This window comes from Podarcis cretensis, assembly GCF_951804945.1.
Source record: "Podarcis cretensis genome assembly, chromosome: 6".
Lineage (NCBI taxonomy): Eukaryota > Metazoa > Chordata > Lepidosauria > Squamata > Lacertidae > Podarcis > Podarcis cretensis.
In genome coordinates this window covers 26,580,838-26,595,267 of record NC_137175.1, presented here as the reverse complement: position 1 = coordinate 26,595,267, position 14,430 = coordinate 26,580,838, and the positions used below count along the sequence as shown (strand labels likewise).

Below are 14,430 nucleotides of genomic sequence, written 5' to 3'. Positions count from 1 at the left end.
AGTCGCGGACTGTGGGCCGGGGGGGAGGGGTGGCATTATTAATCCGGGAAGATTGTTCTTTCAGGGCTCTACCATTGCCATCGATCCCCGGCATTGAATGTGTTTGCCTAGTGTGGGGCTCCGAGGTGAGCTTGGCTGTCTGGCTGGTGTACCGGCCACCTAGCGCACCAGCAGCCACCCTGTCAGGCCTGCTGGAGGCCGTGGCCGGCTGGGCCTTGGAGTTCCCTAACCTATTGGTATTGGGGGACTTCAACATCCATGCTGATGCCACTCCCTCCTCACAGGCCCTGGACCTAGTGTCTTCCATGGCGACACTAGGGCTCTCCCAGTTTGTTTCGGGCCCCACAGATCAAGCAGGCCACACGCTGGATCTGATCTTTGGCGTCGGTATAGATGTGATCATGTTTCCTTCGATGAAGGTGCCATGGTCTGATCACTACGCTCTGAAAGCCAGGATTGACGTTCCACCCCCACCCTGCTTAGGTGGCGAGCTGATTTGGGCTCGCCCGCAGAGGCTGATGGACCCTGATAGATTCCGTCAAGCCTTGCGGGACATTTCTCCCCTGGCGACTCATTGACTGAGCTTGTTGAGGCCTGGAATACCCAGCTCCTGGCAGCTATCAATGAGATCGCACCTAAGCGCCCTCTGCGACCCCGCAGAAACCGGGCTCCCTGGTTTACCGAGGAGCTCCGGAAAATGAAGCGGGACCTCAGACGGCTAGAGCGAGTATGGCGGGGTGCCCGTGACGGAGCTTCAAGAACATCTTATAGGGTTTTTATGAAAAGGCCGCAGTGAAGGCCGCTAAGAAGTCCTACTTCTCGGCCTCCATTGCATCCGCTAGCTCTCGCCCGGCGCAATTATTTAGTATAATTCGGTCTTTAACATCCCTCGAAGGACAGCCAAATTTAAATAACAATTTGACACACAGCTGTGAGGCATTTGCGAGCTTTTTTGCGGAGAAGGTCCTGTTGCTCCGCCATGACCTCCCTGCCAATTTGGATACAATAAAGGAACTGGAGGCCCCTCGACTGTCCTCGGGTTCAGTATTGGACCACTTTGACCGGATATCCCCAGCCGATGTGGACAGACTCCTCCGAGCTGGAAAGCCCACCACTTGCCCTCTCGACCCGTGCCCGTCCTGGCTGATTAGAGCGTGTCCAGACGAGGTGCGGGGCCCCCTGGGGGATATCATCAATCTGTCCCTTGGCACCGGGACATTCCCAGGGGAACTGAAGGAGGCAGTGGTGCGCCCACTCTTAAAGAAAACATCATTAGATCCCTTAGATCTATCCAATTACCGCCCGGTTTCGAATCTTCCATTCCTGGGTAAGGTGATTGAGAGAGCGGTTGCTGAACAGCTTGGTAGGTTTCTGGATGAAACATCGGCTCTGGATCCATTCCAGTCCGGCTTCCGCACTGGTCATGGGACCGAGACGGCTCTGGTCGCCCTAACAGATGATCTCCGCAGGCAGCTGGATCGAGGCGGGTCGGGGCTGCTGATTCTTCTAGACCTGTCAGCAGCCTTCGACATGGTCGATCACGAACTCCTGGACCACCGCCTTGCCGACGTGGGGATCCAGGGCACAGTCCTTCAATGGCTGCGCTCGTTTCTCTCTGGTCGGGGACAGAGGGTGGCGCTTGGGGGAGAATTGTCATCCCGCTACTCCTTGGTGTGTGGTGTGCCCCAGGGTGCGATACTCTCCCCGATGCTTTTTAACATCTTTATGCGCCCCCTCGCCCAGCTTGTCCGGAGTTTTGGGCTGGGCTGCCATCAGTATGCTGATGACACCCAACTCTATCTGTTGATGGACGGCCACCCTGACTCGGCCCCAGACACACTGATCAGATGCTTGGAGGCTGTGGCTGGATGGTTACGTGGGAGCCGGTTGAAGTTAAATCCTTCGAAGACAGAGGTCCTCTGGCTGGGACGGGACGACATGGGACTGAGGGGGCAACTCCCATCTCTTGCGGGGGTGCAATTAGTGCCAGCACCGTCCGTTAAGAGTTTGGGTGTATTCTTCGATACCTCCCTCTCCATGGAGGCGCAGATTGCAGCTATAACAAAGGCGGCATTTTTTCATCTCCGCCAGGCTAAGCAGTTGGCTCCTTACCTCTCTCGCCCTGACCTAGCCACTGTGATCCACACGACGGTCACCTCCAGACTAGATTATTGTAACTCGCTCTACGTGGGGCTGCCCTTGAGACTGACCCAGAAACTCCAGCGGGTGCAGAATGCCGCAGCGAGACTCCTTACGGGGTCTTCGCTTAGAGATCACATTCATCCGGTGCTATACCAGCTGCACTGGCTCCCGGTGGAGTACAGGATCAGGTTTAAGGTGCTGGTTTTAACCTTCAAAGCCCTATATGGCCTAGGGCCCTCGTACCTACGGGACCGCCTCTCCTGGTATGCCCCACAGAGGAACTTACGGTCTTCAAATAAAAACATCTTGAAGGTCCCAGGCCACAGAGAGGTTAGGCTGGCCTCAACTAGAGCCAGGGCTTTTTCGGCTGCGGCTCCAACTTGGTGGAACGCTCTGTCACAAGAGACAAGGGCCCTGCAGGACTTGACATCTTTCCGCAGGACCTGCAAGACAGAGCTGTTCCACCTGGCCTTTGGTCAGGGCGCAGCCTGACTCCCTCATTTGGCAATCTTTACAAAACTCTAGTTTATGGTTGCCATCAATTTTGATCTTAATTAATTTTATAATGTTTTATAATGTACTGTTTTAGTGTTGTTAGCCGCCCTGAGCCCGGCTTCGGCTGGGGAGGGCGGGATATAAATAAAATTTATTATTATTATTATTATTATTAATCTCTAGGGGCAAAGTACCTCCACTGTCAGAGGCAGTCTACCTTTAAATGGCAGTTGCTAGGAATCACAATTGGGGGAGAGTGCTGTTGCATCTGACTGGTCAAGGAACAGGATGCTGAACTAAATGGTCCTTTAGCCTGATGCTATCAGACCTTAGGCAGAAAGGATTTATTCAGACACAGCTGAGCAAGGAGCCCGGTGAAAGCTTGACCACTCAAGTGGATCAGGCAACAAAGTTGTGTATACATAGTACACACACCACACATATAACCAGGTAAGGATTTGGGGCACTGAGAGTTGGAGGAAGTCAGAGGAAATGACAGACAGCTTCAAGAAATTCAGCTCTTCCGCCAACCTTCAACTAGTCTCTCAAGGTCAAATAATCAGTTAGCAGAGACAGGATGGATGAAGGGGATAAAAAAAAAAAGAGCAAGGGGGAGGGGGTTAATGAAGTGGGAAACTAAGTCCCTCTTTAATTTGTTTCCAAGTTTATGCCTGGAGCACTCTCGTTGCAATAACGGATTGTACTAAGCAATTACTTAAGCCTACATTGGCCTGATCAACTGATACAAGGACTCCCTTGCAGTGCAAAAACTTTGCAGCAATAACAACAATAATCATAAAAGAGGTGGGGAAACCAGCCAAGTGAGAAAGCAGGCAGATATGTGCCTTGGAGAGTTAAAAATTGGAGACATTGGAGAGAGAGGGAGGGAGGGAAGGAAGGAAGGTTGGGGTGTGCAGATCAACAGGGGCACAGGCAAGGGGAGATATGGTGATAGGGCAGGAGTGAGTAACATTCCCTTGTGGGGATCTGGGCAGGACCCAGTAGCCGAAATGAGAAGCAGCAGTGGATCCAACGCCTATCTTTGTACAGTAGGATACTTTCTGCCCATGCAAAACACAAGAGGGTTCTACACACACACACCCCTCTATTCAGCAAGGAGGAGATGTCCAGGGCACATTCCAGCCAGGCAAAAAGCAGGGCTTACTTCAGATGATGCCACAGTAACTTGGCTGTTGTATAGAGATCTCCACATGAAAGATTCAAAGCACATGGCATCCCCCAAAGAATCCTGGGAGCTGTAGTTTGCTCTTTACAAGATCTACAATTGCTATAGCCCCCTTCACAAACTACAGTTCCCAGGATCCTTTGGGAGGTTGCCATGGCCTGACGTATAATAATAATAATTTATTATTTGTACCCCGCCACTCTGGGCGGCTTCCATAAAAACCAAAAATACACTAAAATATCACAGATTCAATGGCGTAGCGTGGGTTGTCAGCACCCAGGGCAAGGCAAGTAATTTGCACCCCCTAACCCTGGATTTGCGCCCCCTAACCCTATCCCTAACCCTAACCCCCAGATGTTGCGCCCGGTGCGGCCGGCACCCCCTGCACCCCCCACGCTACGCCACTGCACAGATTAAAAACTTCCCTGAACAGGGCTGCCTTAAGATGTCTTCTGAATGTCAGGTAGTTATTTATCGCTTTGACATCTGATGGGAGGGCGTTCCACAGGGCAGCTCTTATGCTTTTACAGGCTTTTTTTTACATGGAAACCCTCTATTTATGACACAGTTGCATGAAACAGAATTAAAATCAAGAATGCAAAAGGCTAGCAACTGCTAATGACCTGTTCAGTATAGGTGCTGTATTAGAACAGAGTTTGGAGATGACAGCCCATTATCTGCAACCAGGACTGTTGCCTCTCCACAAACATCTGCAGTTCCCAGAGACTACTGGTGCAGCCTCTGGCACTGTTAACACACAACATGCCAAATCTTGGCTTCGTAGGACTATGCATACACAGAATCACAGAATTGGAAGTGACTCTATGGCTCATCTAGTCCAACTTCCTGAAATGCAGGCATATGCACCTGTCCCATACGGGGTTCGAACTTCTGGGCTCTTAACATTTGTTCACTGTACCAGTGGCCTGGTTCTCACAGCACGCTAAGCTAAACCTTGGTTTTGTGAGATTGTGGGCTCCTGTTTGGGCTCCAGAGCAGATTTGCTCCTCTCAGATCCTTTTTGCTGCCAGTTTGGCTTAGCATGCCACTGGAACGGAGACTCAAGGTTGTGTGAAGGCAAACCATGGCTTTGCTTAGTGTGGAGCACTAGGGAGTAGCAAAGCGGATGCGACTTCCTCTCCAGGAGTCTGCACATTTGCATGGTCCTGCTAAGCTAAAGTGTGGCTTAGTACCGTATTTTTTGCTCTATAAGACTCAGTTTTTCCCTCCTAAAAAGTAAGGGGAAATGTGTGTGCATCTTATGAAGTGAATGCAGGCTGTGCAGCTATCCCAGAAGCCAGAACAGCAAGAGGGATCGCTGTTTTCGCTGCGCAGCGATCCTTCTTGTTGTTCTGGCTTCTGAGATTCAGAATATTTCTTTTCTTGTTTTCCTCCTCCAAAAACTAGGTGCGTCTTATTGTCTGGTGTGTCTTATAGAGTGAAAAATATGGGTATATTGTGTGACTCAGCTCAGGGAAAGCTTAAGAATCCAGTTGAGACACAAGCAAGCTTGTGGACTTGACTGTTGTCCCCACACATTGCTTGTTTTCTGATTTCACATTTAGATGCATCTCTTCCTTCAGGTCTTGGGAGGTAACTGATTCAAAGAATTGGTTCCCTTTGCTGCTGGAATGCTGTTTTATGATGCTTATCTGCTTTATGGTTTTACATTACAAGAGGCCAGTGGAGGTTAGTTCCTTTTTAAATTGCATTTTATCCTACCCTTCTGAAGACCTCAGAGGAGCATGCTCAGAGGACCTGTTGATGGCATTTTACCATTGTACTGTGGAGAGTGTATTAACTTATGGTCTGTGTGTGTGGTTTGGGAGCTGAACAGTCAGGGGAAAAACAATGCTGTCCAGGGTGGTAAAGACTGCGGAGAGAATAATTGGGTGCACTCTTCCCACCTTGGATCAAATCTATGCTTCCAGGTGCCATAAGAAAGCTGCAGAGATAGCGCAGGATAGTGCGCACCCCAGAAATGATCTCTTTCAGCTTCTGCCTTCTGGAAGAAGGTACAGGGTTATAAAGACTAGGACTAGCCCCCTGAGAAACAGTTTCTACCCAAATGCGATTTTGGTTTTAAATGCAGTGTAAGGTAGTCTCTATGGGAGTATATTGTATTTAAAAATGGGGTATCAGAGTTTTTAGGGGGCTAACCAGTTTGGGATAGCTGGGATAGCAGGCTTGTTGGGTTTTGAATGTTTTATGTAGATTTGTCAATTTTGTTGTTCTGTATGGGACAATGACAATAAAGATTATCGTATTGTTCCACTCTTCTACCTCCCTTCATGTTTTTCTCACAAACCCTGCAAAGGAGGTCAGTCAGAATACAGGCAAATGGCCATCCAATAGTTTTAACAGATATGAATGCAGATCTGAATTCAGGTCTAATTCCACTCTATGTGGCTCTTGTATGCAGCCACTAGTTCAACAAAGCTACACAACAGGTTAAGAATTTCATAGATCGGGGGGCCACTAGGGGGCACATTGGAAGATGGCCGACAATACCATCTCTCCGACCCACACGGGGTAATTAAGAGGCTGTTATGGGAGTAGGCAGCCTCCCTTGTTGCCCCAAGGAAATGGGGAACGCTGCCCTTGCCTGCTGTGCCCATAAATCACCCCCTAATTTGAAAGAAGGGGGTGAGGGCCCTAGGCAGAATGCCCCCGTGTGGACCTCGGCTCTCCTGGACACTGTCTCTGATCGCACACTAGTTGCAGCAATTTGGAATACTTAATTACAAAAGAAGCAAATGCACATATTTCAAGTGAAGAAGGGGAGTGAAGTCTGCTAATTTAAGTGACCTCTGCGAAAGAGGACGACAGGCTGGAGAAACAGGAATATTTTACGATGAAGATACACCAAAGGCGGGGTATGTTGACAACGGGGCTGAATGGGGGGGAACCTTTTTTACTTTCCTTCTATGTGATTTTCAAGAACCCCTCCTCATTAGAACCGTCGGTTGAACTGACCCAAGCAGGATGATTAAGGTCTATGTGGAGATAAACTTTAACCAAAAGTATGCTTTATGGAGACCGAGAAGCAATAAGAGCTTTTGGAATGGCACAGTAATTAATTTGGAGTCACCATCTTGTCAAAGGATTTATAGCCGGGAGGAAGAATGGACTTGTTTTCAGACTACATTCCTAGTGAATCTCCTCAGAGGTTTTGAGAAAGGAGGCAGATTGGTGAAGATTAATGACGCTAAGACTGTTTTGATGTATGGAAGTGATGTTATATGGAAATCGTCTGGATATGGCTACTGGATAAAAATAATAATATCCACGCAGGATTACAAACTGTTCTAACCAGCTTGCGGAGACTATCAGAGGTCACAAAGAGAAAGGAAAATGAAAATAACAACAAGAGATGTGGAAAATAATAAGAAAGGACTGGATAGTACTGTGAACATCATAAGGTTAGATTTGTGGACATTAAAACAGCAGTAAGAAGCAAGAAGTTGATTGGATCCCTTCGGAACTTGAAATATGGGTACCCCCAACAAAAATTTAAAATTCGGCTGTGTAATTTTGAATTTATGTAATTTGGTTTGATTTGATGTGATTGGTCGGTTAATAAAAAATTATTCTTAAAAAAAAAAAGAATTTCATAAATCAAAATTCCAATACTGTAGATACCTATTTCCAAATGGATGTCAAGGAACATTCCATCTATCACAGAGTACTTTAATAGATGTTGAGATTACGGTATACCTTGATGGCCAAGCTAAGGTATCTCATTAGAGCAAGAGAACACAATTTCTTTCTCACACACATTTCCTGACTGAATATATTTATTCAACATTGTAGAACGCAAAGCTGAACCTTGTATAATAGTTATGGCTTCGTAATTTTTTGAGAATGAAAATGAAATTGTTTAATCAGCAAATGTGTGACCACTGATTTTGAGCTAATGAATATAGCCATATATGACCTGTGGCTTAATGGAAGCTCTTTCTACCCTTTCTCCCTGTTTGGCTTTATTAATTATGCCTGGATTTTTCTTTTTATCTTGGTGAATTTCCTTGTAAAATAAATAAAACTCCAATAAGTAGACATGCTCAAAGCAGGGCTCTGAGGTTTTCCACAAATGCCAATTCAGTGTTAACATGGATGGAAACTGTTAGCGTAAAAGGATAAAAAGATTAGGCAACGAACGGGGAGGTGAAGTAATTGTGTAACAGCCACAGGGCAGTTCTCACCACTCCCAGTTCTGTTTTTCCCTATATGCACAAGGGTGGCTGTTGCCTCTACAGGCACAAATGGCATTCAGTTTCTCAACATTTGTGGCAACTAGGTCAACCAAAAGGAAAGCACCTGCTTATCAAATTTATGAGCCAAGTCAAAATCAAAGGGTAGTGAGACAGCACTACCTTCACTTCCAAATCACTGTATCAAGCGAAGAAACCAAGTCCAATGGCATTGGCACCTGCTAAATGTAGCCCCGACAGGCTACTTAGCCAATTACAAAATGCATGGGCTTTCTCACAGTTCAGAGAAGAACTTCTCTCAAAGGAGGCCCATGCAGCTGAGAGCCCCTCTGCAAAGTCATCCCTGATGCACCAGGGAATTGGATGCCGAATGAGCTGCGTCCTCCATTTCCTGTTACACTGATTTATCAATAACGAAGGGGTAAAAATGAAACAGCTTTTACTACGTATATGATGATCTCCTGCTTTCTCTGCTGCTGAGCCAAAAGCACAATGTGGGGCAATTTGTATTTCCTCCAAGATCAGTGTTTTTTTGCCCGTTAACCCTTCCTTGCTTCACCTTACAACAAACAGCAGCTTTTCTTTCTCAATTTAAATAAGTTTTTGCAGTTTTCATCTACAGTCATACCTCGGGAGAAATACGCTTCAGGTTGAGCGCTTTCGGGTTGCGCTCCACGGCGGCCCGGAAGTAACGGAGCGCGTTACTTCTGGGTTTTGCTGCTCGCGCATGCGCAAACGGTCAAAGTGACGTCACACACATGTGCGGAAGCAGCGAAACGCGACCCGCGCAGACACACTGTCGCGTCTTACGTTCTGCTCGGGATGCGAACGGGGCTCTGGAACGGATCCCGTTTGCATCCCAAGGTACCACTGTACTTCAAAACTGTTTTGGAAACATTGTGGCTCAAGTTGTAAGACGGTTGGATGGGATGTGGAAAGCAAACATCTAGGTTCCCTCTTAAGCTCAGCTGCCAATTCCTTGACTAGATTTCAGTAAATCAACAGATGTACAATAAAGGCCTTTGTCCCACTCATCTAGAGGAGGTGGAGGAGAGAAGACGACTTCTAATGCTCTATTTGGGCTTCTCTTGCACGTGATCTAGAATCATAGCATCATGGAATTGCAGAGTTGATCATCTTCTAGTCCAACCCTGTGCAATGCAAGAATCTGCAGCTGTCCCATTTGTGGATCAAACTTGAAACCTTGGCATTATCAGCACCATGCTCCCACCAACTGAGCTATCCAAGAAGCTACAGTTAGTGTGCAAAATGGTGCAGCACGATTGCTGGCAGGAGTGAGACCCTGTCGCAGCTTGGGACTGGTTTACCTAGACCACCTTACCCCTTACATGACCACTTGACCACTTCAATCTGCGAAAACGGCAGTGTTAGATAGCTGCCACACAATACTCCTTCTGCATTAGTAAGAAATTGATCTTTTAGTATGGAACTCCCTGCCTGTTGCCATCAGGCAGGCACTTTCACTTTTTGGCACCTTGTAAAAACAGTTTTGTTTAAGCAAGCCTACTAAGATATCTAGGGACGCGGGTGGCGCTGTGGGTAAAAGCCTCAGCGCCTAGGGCTTGCCGATCGAAAGGTCGGCGGTTCGAATCCCCGCGGCGGGGTGCGCTCCTAGCAGTTCGAAAGCACCCCCAGGTGCAAGTAGATAAATAGGGACCGCTTACTAGCGGGAAGGTAAACGGCGTTTCCGTGTGCAGCTCTGGCTCGCCAGAGCAGCGATGTCACGCTGGCCACGTGACCCAGAAGTGTCTCCGGACAGCGCTGGCCCCCGGCCTCTTGAGTGAGATGGGCGCACAACCCCAGAGTCTGTCAAGACTGGCTCGTACGGGCAGGGGTACCTTTACCTCTTACCTTTACTAAGATATCTAGAATTCTGGCATGTGTTTTAATCTCTGCTTCTCTTATCATTAATTTTATTTTTATTGTTTTGTTTTATATAGCTGTTCTTGACTGATCACTTTATTGTTTTATTCTTTTTGCTTATTCTTTTGTGTGTGTTTTTTACAATCAAACAGAAGTCTTTTATTTGGTTGTTTGTATTGTTGTATGTTATCCTCACTGCATGTTCACATTTAACGAGGGTGGATGTGTGTATTGGGGGGGATGGGGGTTTATGTTATGTTGTAAATAAAATTACAATACAATAAAAAATTGCAATCAAACGGTATACTGTATAAATATTATGAAACAAAGAAACAAAGGGTTCAAAAGCAGCTGAGCACGCTGTTTCAATACTTATAATATCCTCTGTCTGACCCTGCAGGGTGTTATAACTCATGCTAGTCAGCCAATGCATAACTAATACATACACTGAGATGTGTGGCAGACTTTCCCTGGCAAGTGTAGGAGTGATCCAGGGAGAGGGGAAGTTGCATTCCTTTCCTCAAGTCGGTAGAGAATGAGACTCTTAATCTCAGGGTTGTGAGTTCAAGCCACATGCTGGGCAAAAGATTCCTGAACTTCAGGGGGTTGGACTAGATGACCCTCGTGGTCCCTTCCAACTCTACAATTCTCTGTTTCTAAAATTCACTGAGAGGCCTAATGGGACACTACTGGTGCCACTGAAATGAAAAGAAAGTCGGAATCTGAAAGGTTTTCAAAGAGGAACCTTTATGATTCCTTCCTCTCCCCTCCACCAAACCCCTCTGGAATTTCTTTCCAAAGGAGGCCTTCCTCACTTCCCACACCTCACAAGTTTGGAAGGGTAACCACCCTTTTCCAGTTGGGTTTTAAACAGCATGTGCTTTGAATATCAGGCCTTGTAGTCATTTTGATACATGTCTAACATGCTCTTCCACCAGACAGTATGATACGTAGAATGTACAAATTCCCCTTTTTCATTCTTAGACAGAAAGCGTTTCCCACCATATTTAGACCAGCCCACTGCCGTCTAGCTGTTTTGGACTACAGTTCCCATCAGCCCCAGCTGGTGCATTGATGCAGGGCTGATGGGACTTGTAGTCCAAAACAGCTGGAGGGTGTTTGGCTGGTGAAAGCCTGTTTAGACTGTTATGCAACTAACTTGATCAGTACAAAACCTATCATATAATTTAATACGGTTTTGCAACCCCATCCTTCAGAGGTGACCAAATTTCTACCATATAACAATGGAGGCATTCTCTCTCTCCCCCCCCCCCCCATTTTTGGGAAGCATTTGCTGCTCAAGAACATTGGGAAACAGAAACTATTCCGGCTCAGTGATTAGCAAGGAATGATGTAAACAGCGGAGGAATAAACTATTTCCAAGGCCACCAAAACAGAACCCAAGAAGGATCCACTTAAGCTGCATGCTTAAAGAGATTTGCGGGCCATGCAAATTAAAAGCACAGATCCATAAGCTCCTTGCAGTCACCATTTCCCCCCACCCCCAGATGGAGAGGGGTCAGTTTGGCTCACAAAACCAAATCCAGACTTCAGCGCTGCACCTGCCACTTAGCAGTACATCTCCTTTGAAGCGAGATGTACAGATGGGGTTAAATTCAGAGTCACAGACAAAGAGAAAAAGGGATAGGTGTTTATTTTAAGGCTTCTCTCGAAGACAAGTTAACCCCGCCACAAAAATGCACCAAATAGTTTCTGCATGAAGTTTGGTCACCTTGTGGAATGTGACCGAGTCAGGTTTTTTTGAATTGCGAGAAAATGCAGCACAGCTGGCACTCAGTCAGCATGCTGACACTAGAAATACAGGCTTCATCAAAGTGAATTTGGAAGGGTGAGGAGGAGTGGGAGATGATGCAAGGGAATCTGGATCAATAACCACAGCCTTAGTAACAGTTCTTGGAAAGGATAGCACTGAAGACTGTAGGGTTCAACAAGGCTAGGCATCTTAATGGCAATCCAGTACGGATGCTGTGGTTACTAGGAGACTAATTGAACATGTGGCCATTCGGAAGAGCAATTAAACTATTGGGATTTTTGGCATATCATTTTGCAAGCATCACGTAGTCACAGGCACCATCAATCATGCTTGCAAATACGTAACAGAGTATTCATTATGCAAGCACTGGGTGACTTACATGCATGCATGCATGATTTCAATTTAAGCAGTATATTTGAATTTCCATCATCAGGCTTTGGTTAATACAGTGGTACCTCGGGTTACATATGCTTTAGGTTACATACGCTTCAGGTTACGCACTCCGCTAACCCAGAAATAGTGTTTCGGGTTAAGAACTTTGCTTCAGGATAAGAACAGAAGTCGGGCTCCGGCAGCGTGGCAGCAGCAGGAGGCCCCATTAGCTAAAGTGGTGCTTCAGGTTAAGCACAGTTTCAGGTTAAGAACGGACCTCTGGAACAAATTAAGTACTTAACCCAAGGTACCACTGTACTAAAATCCCATACATGATGCAGTCTGAGGCAAAAACAACAACAGTTATATTGAAATTGAGACCCTTATAAACACTTTCAAGATTTTTTAAATAAAAAAAACCCACAGTCATCTTAAACTGCGCCCACAGTCATCTTAAACTGCGCCTCCTCTTATTTTATTTGCCATTGCTTCTTGACAATTTCCCAGAAGCCCATCCTTCAGTCACGACTTCCCCACCAAAAATCCCAAAACTAGCCTGTTAGAACGAGAAGTATATAAAGCAAAGAAAAAATTCCTGGTAACAAATGCCTGCCCAAACAAAAACAAAACTACCAAACTTGTATTGATGTATCAATCTGCCTTATATTAATATGGGAAATGGAAAGTACTTCCCAAGTCAGAGTGCATGATAGTTGATGTAATATCCACAATACCACAATGAATATACTGACACTGTGATCCTAAGTATATCTCCTTGGAAGCTTGTCCAGCTGCTTTCACTGGAACCAACAAGCAAACAAAGGCGCTGAGAAATGTAGCCTATGTATATCTTATATAAAAACTCTGGGCGCACACCCACATTTGGCTCTAAACTATGACTGAGGAAATTTCAATCCATTAGAAGTTATGCTATCCCTTTTACTTCCCTTTACTCAGAAACAGTTTCCAAGACAAGTTATCATTTCTTTAATAAGGGTTTATGCAGCAGTTTCTAACACTGAAACAACTTTTTGCATTTCCTGAAACAGCCTACTAAGAAGCTCTTTTAAAATGCACCAATTTAGACTGCTATTGCAAAACAAACCAACAAATAAACAAATAAGCGATATCAATTACCAGTATTTGCTACAATCTTTGCGTACTGAGTTTTATTAGTCCCTTAAGTTTGGGATTTCCCATTTGATTACACTACCAGCAGAGCACAATACTGTCTTCCTAACTCCATGCCACCTTCTACGCTAGTGTAAATCACCAAAAAGGAGGCATCCCAAAACAAAGGTGTGAGAATTACAGTACCTGCAAACACCTGGATGACCAGAAGGCTGGATTGGCTGCAGTAGGACCTGAGGTCTAGGAATGCGAGTCCTAACAAATCCGGACCTGCCATGCTTTCCAAATTTATCCATATTCCTTTATACAGAGTACAAATTGCTCTTCTCGGCAGAGAGAAACACCAACCACCAGTCCATCTGTGTCTCTCTTCAAATAGTCCCAGAACAGAGTAAGTTCCTGGAACACTTTTGGATTGTTGAGCAGCTGACTGCAGCAAACGCAACAGGGCTGCAGCACCACCCAGTCACGTCTCAGGAATGCTGCTAATTAGACAGCAAATCCTCCTCCTTCTTCTCTCCTCATATATGGCAGGGTGAGAACGGAGAGATAAAAATCTAGCCAACATACCCATGACTTCGGTCCAAGAACAGTCATCAGCCACCTCCTGCTTGGAAGGCTCATAAGGAAGGCACAAGCTGGAAATGCAAGGCTTTACCAGTGACAGGCGAAGCCAGCAGAATCCAAACTTTGACTGCTTTTGGGCAATCTCTTGTCGGCTGCGAGGCGGGAACAAAACGGGAAATACCTGTCCATACCAGGTCAATCTACAACCAAGTTTAGCCCCGACAAATGCTATCAGGGTACAGACAGTTACTTTTGGTAGTCAGACAGCAGGGAGTGAAAAGCTTAAATATTACACTTTAAAGGCTCTGATACGGCTCCAGAAGTCATGCCCACAACTAGAAGATCCAGAAAGACAAGGTTGTAGAAACACACACACACTACTCAAAAAGACGGCACAGTGCCTTTGTCTGAAGTCTGCTTCTTCACAATTTGGCTGTGTACACACCATACATTTAAAAGAGATTTCTCTTCTCTCCCTCTACCCTGCAAAAGTAAAAACTGGGAACTGTAGTTTGTGCTGGGAATTGTAGCTCTTGGAGGGGTAAAGTTCCCAGGGTTTTTGGTAGGGATGTACTTTAAATATATGATACGTAGGAACCCCAGATCTCCTTATGATAGACATATCCCACATGTTTTCAACAAGTCTTTTAAGTGGAGATCATGAT

At 46.0% G+C, this 14,430-nt stretch overlaps 1 protein-coding gene across 2 annotated transcripts in view; it reads right to left on the bottom strand.

The window, feature by feature from the left end:
- Positions 1–13,798, bottom strand: part of ARHGAP40 (Rho GTPase activating protein 40) — a 53,336-nt gene extending 39,538 nt beyond the window's left edge. The window contains exon 1 of one of the 2 annotated variants that reach the window (XM_079979271.1): positions 13,385–13,798. In XM_079979271.1, the coding sequence (XP_079835397.1) occupies positions 13,385–13,494 (110 nt within the window). In that variant the 5' untranslated portion in view covers positions 13,495–13,798. The remainder of the gene's footprint in view (positions 1–13,384) is intronic. The other variant, XM_079979270.1, reaches the window with a different exon arrangement.
- Positions 13,799–14,430: the final 632 nt, after the last annotated feature.